The sequence below is a fragment of the Salarias fasciatus genome, chromosome 4 (assembly GCF_902148845.1).
Source record: "Salarias fasciatus chromosome 4, fSalaFa1.1, whole genome shotgun sequence".
In the NCBI taxonomy this organism is placed as follows: domain Eukaryota; kingdom Metazoa; phylum Chordata; class Actinopteri; order Blenniiformes; family Blenniidae; genus Salarias; species Salarias fasciatus.
Genome location: NC_043748.1, coordinates 7,023,231 through 7,029,925, shown reverse-complemented (window position 1 = coordinate 7,029,925; position 6,695 = coordinate 7,023,231). Strand labels below are relative to the sequence as shown.

At 46.9% G+C, this 6,695-nt stretch overlaps 1 protein-coding gene across 1 annotated transcript in view; it reads left to right on the top strand.

Moving 5' to 3' along the window:
* Window positions 1-1,401: 1,401 nt before the first annotated feature.
* Window positions 1,402-6,695, top strand: part of aatka (apoptosis-associated tyrosine kinase a) — a 26,436-nt gene continuing 21,142 nt past the window's right edge. Inside the window, exons 1-2 of the mRNA XM_030090432.1 lie at window positions 1,402-1,564; window positions 1,720-1,837. Coding sequence (XP_029946292.1) covers window positions 1,756-1,837 — 82 coding nt within the window. The 5' untranslated portion in view covers window positions 1,402-1,564; window positions 1,720-1,755. The remainder of the gene's footprint in view (window positions 1,565-1,719; window positions 1,838-6,695) is intronic.

Genomic DNA, 6,695 nt, shown 5'->3' with positions numbered 1-6,695 from the left:
TTTTTTGTTTCTGAACCTTTGGCTTGGTTTGCCACATGATAATTCTTGTTGTGATATTGCAGACAACTGGCATCAGTCTCTCTCTCTCTCTCTCTCTCTCTCTCGCACACACATTCACAGGAATGTTTCTTTAGGTTCAGCTGGTGGTTTGACAGAAAAAAATAACAGATTTATTGAGTGTGATTGTTTACCACATGCTCAGCTTTCGTTTTTTTGCATTTTTTCCCTCCCTGAACGAAAAACATCTTCGAGCTGGACAGTCAGGAACATTATGTTACATCTGAACACAATGAACTTTTCATCCTGCTTTCTAGTTTTATATATGGAGGACATAATCTAATAATTAGATCCCATATGTATGCGATTTTGTGAGATTGTAAACCTCTGTTTATCCAGTAATGCTGAATGGTGATCAGCATGTGATCTCGCCCATCCTCAGAGAGATAAATTGTAGAAGATGGAGAACACAACCTTTAATGTGTGGTGTCACACAAAAGGGGGATATCCCTCAGCAACATCAGGATTTTGAGTAATGGTTTCCATTACTGATTATCAGGGTCCTGCAGGCAGTCCTGGACTCACTGACAGGGAAACATTTGAAGGTCTTCAGCTAATCTCACCAACAAAGATATAGATGGTTGATGGACTGGTCTGTCAATCTGATCCAATCACTGTTCTTTTTCTAGACCCTAGAGTGTGTATATACATGTATATAATGCAGTTTACAAAGCCTTGAATAAGGTTATACCAAACAAAATCCTCTGCAAATCGATAACATAAAATAAGTCATATATCTACGTTGCCATGTTGCGTGATGGAGCAGTCGAGGATCCGCATGAGGATCCGGAGCGCGCGCTGCAGGCTGCAGACCCTGGTCCTGAACGCACCAGGTGGGCTAGTCAGGCCTCATGTGACGCTCGTGCCTTCAGTTCAGCACGTAAAGACTGTTTCACATGGACAGCTGTCCAAGGCCACACACACATACACACACATACACACACACACACACACTTACGCGCCAATCTCCAGAATCTCCGTGCGTCAAGCGTGCCGGAGGACGGCGGGGCGCGACGGAAGCCGACCGGAAATCGTCCTTCAAACAAAAGAAGGCCTCGGCCGCGCGGTGCGTCACCGCGTCTGTATTTGGGGAATCTGGAAACGGAAGTGCTTTTATAGCCTGCGTCGCTTGACTCTGGTGCAAGATGTCGCTCTGTCTCTCCGTATCCAGCCGGAGACCCGACTGCGCATCGCTGACCGTCGCATCCTCGTAAAAAAAAAATAAATAAAATAAACGCGCCCGCTGCTCGCGGCATGTTACATGTAGCGCGAGGCAGACAGCAGACAGACGTCCGAGCCGAGGAAACATGATGGAGCAACACGCGTTTTTCTGCATGTAAAATCGTTTCGGCGTTTCACCGGGTGACCCAGGCGCCCCGAATCCGTCCGAAATACCAGCGGTAGGAAAAAGGAGGCGCGCGCCTGGATATTGTTGTCAAACAGCTGACAGATGTGGTGAAATGGAAACGGCTCTCAACATCTGCCCGCGAGTCTGTCGGAGCTGAAGGTGAAGCAGGATTTTTCGGGGGTGGGGGGGTCCTCGACAGTGAGGTGCGATGGAATAAAATGCTGCGCATTTCCACCACATGTCATCACAGGCAGAGAAAAGCTTTTTCTCTGTCAGGAATTTATTCTTGACCTTTTATTTTTTTTTCCGTCTAGGCTCGTGCTGTCTTCTTCTGCTGCGCAACGAGGAGGATGGTCTTTGCCCTACATGTGATTGTCATGTCGTCGGCGTTTTTCAACCCCAGTTTTGCTTTCAGCTCTCACTTTGACACAGGTAAGGGTCAAACCGACAGATCCCCCACACAGCTGCATTTATTCATACACTTTCTTTTATTTCCCCCTCCATGGTAGGGATGACTGCTCTCTGGATGTGGTTGCCTGCAATGTGTGCTGTATCATACACAAATTGTCTCACCCTCCAGCTGTAGCATCATTGCCTTATCATTATCATCATCTTCATCACCACCACCACCAGCAGCATCATGAGCATCTTCCTCATCATCATGACACAACTGAGCCCGAAGCTCAAAACCCGAGCTGAGGTATGATCATATCACGCCTCTCGGTCCCCTTCTGCTTTGGTGACAAGAGGGTTAAAAGTTTTACCTGCACTAAATCTGCATAGTCCTGCACGTACCTCCCTGCAGCTGAGTGTGAGCTTGTGTGCATTATGAGTGTGTGTGTGTGTGTGTGTGTGTGTGTGTGGTTGTGTTTTTTTGAGGTTGCGGTTCTCGGGTGCTCGTATCGGATGCAGCATTTAATCACCACGGCCTGTCAGGAGGAATGATGGGATCCCAGGTGCTTGCTGCAGTGCTCCGGGACCTCGTCGAGTCGAGCCCTCACGCAGGGCTGCGAGAGCTTGAATTAGAGCAGAATAAATAACTGTGTGCAAATGTAAACAGGACTGAAAGAGTCTCCCGCACTGGCTGCAGTGTGCCGAGCATATAAATGACAGTCAGCACAGTGGCTCTCAAGTTTCCAGCTCTGTATGTCCTCCTCAAACCAGTCAGTGATCCCTGATCCTTCTCAGTCTGACTGTACCCCCTCCCCGCCCCTCCCCCCCGTGACTCGTCCCACGTCTTTCTCTTCTAGTTCTTTCCTCAGTCAGAAAAGCAATGTGTAAAGTACAAACAAGTTACTGCTAAAAATACAGTTAGAATATGCACACAAAAGTCAGCATATTTGATATTGTTGGTAGAAACGTTTCTAATTTGATCATGTTGGTCATTCCCGGTGAATTGGTGAGAACCTGTTTAAGGTCAGTCGAGCAGAGAAAAGCCATTTAGCGGTGAGAAACACACACTGTGGGTGCTGAGCTGGCTGTGCTCCGTCCTGGGAGCTGTGAAATGATACAGACCTACCAGAGGAGTGTAATGTTTTAATTTGGAGCAGGGATAAATGGATCCCAACTGAATTATGGGTAAAATGTCGGCTAACTGTGGCTCTTGAGAGCCATCTTTAATTTAATTATGTTGGTGTTTTTTTTCCGACCCGGAGGACATCGCAGGTTTTGCGAATGTCCCATCAGGATTATGTCGTGAAGCGGGATTGCTGGTCTTAAGTGGCCTCAGTGACAGGTCAGGTGGATCCTGTACATGCAAGACTGGTTCATCTGAGGTGGAGAGGGTGGGGCACGAGCGGGACGTATCTTGTAAATAGAAGGTGCAAAAGGAAGGAGCCGGGATCATCGTTCCTGTCATGATGATTTAAATTTCTCATAAGAACGGCCCCTCACTTGCAATTCCTCTCCTTTCTAATAATTGGACTGAGAATCAATGTTGCCTAGGCAATAGAGGGGGGCGTGTGAGAGGGAACCAATCATTCTCGTGGACACCGCTAAGGACAGAGAAATGCTTAGGATGCCTCGAAGGGGAGGGACACACTCTCTGAGAGGAGCAACATTCAATTAACTGTAGTTGCCGAATTCAGTGTGAGCAGATTCAGAAAAAGACACTCATCTTAACGGCAACCTTGAGTTATATGGCAGGACCGAGGAGGATATTTTACGTTAATTTTATTGTATCAACCTGTCAGACGTGTCACCCTCCCTCCAAGTACAGTCCATTTGTGTGAGTTACACATGCGCCCACGTCCATGTGCGCGTGTGCACGTCAAAACGGTGCCCGATTTGACATTTAGGCAGAAATTCCGTCAGCATGTGAACCGTAGAGCCTCCACAGCAGCTCCTTCCCTCCACTGCCCCAGGCCGTGGGAGAACACAGTGTGCTCTACCTCTGCACACCCTCGCTGAAACAGTCATACATGAATAAGCAGAAAACACACGTGTGTGCTGCTCACACACACACACACACACACATAGACACACGCACACGCACGAACCCTTAGAGATGGAGGAAAACAACCATGGGGCCACATTGCATGGTGTTATGTAAGCCATCAGCAGGAAACAGACACACCGCAGCAGCGTTGTGGATTTCCTGCCTTCATCATGCTTCACATGACCGGGCTGGGATTCGTCTGTGCCCACGAGGAACGCACTCTGCTGTGTGTGTGGCATTCTGCACCAACTGCAGCTCGCAACTGCACCTGGCTGGCTGTAGCTTCAGCACCATGGAGAGCTCCCCCATCAGGAGAGCATGTGTGTGCGTGTATGTGTGTATGTATGTGTGTTTGACAGGTAGGTTATTGATAATCCGGCTGCATCCGATGCACAGAATTATCATCCACTGGCTAATTGTGAGAAGAGATGACTGACCGCATTTGATGCTCCAGTGGGCTGATAATGCAGCGCCGCAGGAAGCTGTCTGTCAGCGCTCTCCTCCGATGCCTGGAGGTGGCAGTGGCATCCAGTGTGCATGTTCTGAATGGTATTTTGACGTATTAACTAACACGCCAGCGTTGTTTCATCGCCGATACGTGCTCGGGCGTCTCGATTCGATCGCATCCCGCCTACGGGGAAGCTCACATGCGTCGTCCTCACATGCACACGGACGCATGACTGCCGGCTGTAACTAAGGTGGTAGTCATGCAAGGGAGGAAAGAAGTTAAAAATGGCATCTTGGTAGCTCCCAGTGCTCCTCCCACTGACTCGGTCAGTACAAGCCAGTCGCTGCTGACTGTTTGATTATTCATCTCTCCATGTGTAACACCAAGCACTTTAGTTACATAAGTCTGCCTCTGGGGGAACTGGAATAAGAATGAAGTGGATTTAGGCGGTGAAGGGAAACCATCTATCGCTCTCCCCCTGCTCTCTGTGTGATGATGTGGTTGATGCAATGCTTTTTTTTGTCACAGTCATTGAAGGTGTGTGTGTGTGCGTGTGTGTCTGCATCTGCAGTGACATGGGTGTTGGTTTCTAGAAGCTCATATGCAGTAATTAATTTGTCATAAAGCACTCCACGCCCCTTGTTCAATTTACTTCAAAAGCTGAAGTACTCCAGCAGCAATTAAGCAACATGTAATTTGGTGAAGGATAAAGACTTTTTATTCCTTTCTTCAATTTTGAAAACAAGACTGATGTTAAATTTACAAGGGTTCTGCAGAAGACAGCAACTAATTTGAGAAGTTGAAAATATTTTTTTTGGAAAATGTGTAAGAGTCAGAGTATATTTCCAGCAATGGCATCAAAAAAAGTTATAACAAATAATTAACGCACACACACATGCACGCACGCACACCCCCCCCCCCCCCTTTGTCTGTATCATGAGACTCTGGCTGAAATCGTCCATAGTGCATATTTGTATGTCTGCATATGTTGAGCACATGCATCTAATTTGTGTTTTTGCAGCCAGAAGCACGAAACACGTCCAGACTCCTGGAATGTGAGTGCAGAGCTGTGCTCTGTCAGGCTCTGAGCCTCTCATGCTTGCTTTTAAGCGAAACAACAGCATAAAATTAATATGAGCATCAAATGCTTGCGGTCTATAATAAACCTCCTTTTATTCCTGATTTGAATGTGAGAGTCAGAAATGTAGAATTACCCTGTAATATAATCTACAATATGGATTCTTTCCATTGAAAGCATGCATAGTTATTGTACCCTTTCTGTCAGTGACAGGCTAGTGTTGGTGTTTACTTTCCCTTTCGGTCCAGAGCTTTGTAGTTAATATACATATTTGATACAGTTAATCTGGGTAATGTAAAAGTAAAGCTCAAACTGTTGTTAAGTCAGGAATTGTTTGAGCTTATAGGAGATTTGGAGCGGGCTGCTCTCCAGTGCCATCTCTTCCATCTGTCCATTGAAATGAATGGCATGGAAATCCTGCATTAGAGCAGCCATTTGTAACCGCAGATTTTAATTATTTAATCTGTTCTTCTGGCTTTCCTTCACGGCTTGTTCACCACTGATACATTTGTGAAAATTAGTCGCAAAGCGAGACAAAACTCTCCTTAGGTTGGTCATCAATGTGTGTCTTATAGGAGTTTAGTTCTTACGTGTTTTTCAGGTGCGTTATGAACACATAAAACATTGTGCCAGGCTAATTGATAAATACCTTCCAGTTTATGTATGTGCCCAAATCCAGCAGTTTTCCCCCAAAATCTGAGCCAGCAGCCCACATTTAAAATACAGGCCAGCAGGGGCTGCTAGTCGTCTCTGAAAGGACCTGAGCCTGTTTACAGTAATGTCTGATATTAATACTACATGTTTTTATCTTATCACTCCTGTCAAAGGTCATGTTTTGCAATTTTTTTTAATCTAAAGAATTTAGTCAGAAGATACACTAGAGTGTCTATTTGGACACTTTCTCTCCGGCTTGGTGCCCTTCCTCAGGCCATCAGGGGACTTGTGTGACAGGCCTGTAATGCTGATCCATGCTGGTCCTCCTGGGCTCCCACTCCCAGTTAATGACAGTTATCATGGCTCTCTGCAGGCCGGCACATCCCTCCGCCATCTGCAGTCATTCACAGACGGCACGATTAGGGAACAGCGGAGAGGATGTAAGTCGGTGGAGGATACCGTATCCTGTCATTAATCACACCATGCCTTTTCCTTTCGCTGTGCACGTGTGTGCGTTTGCGGACTGCGCTCTCGTCTCATCTGCAGCCTCTCAATCTCCAGCACACCGTCTCCCCCGCCGTCCGTCTTTCCTTTATCTCCTGCACTCCTCACACTTTCCTAAGACTTAAGCATCCTGCCGTTGCTCTCGATGTCTCTCTTTTCTTCATGCGAC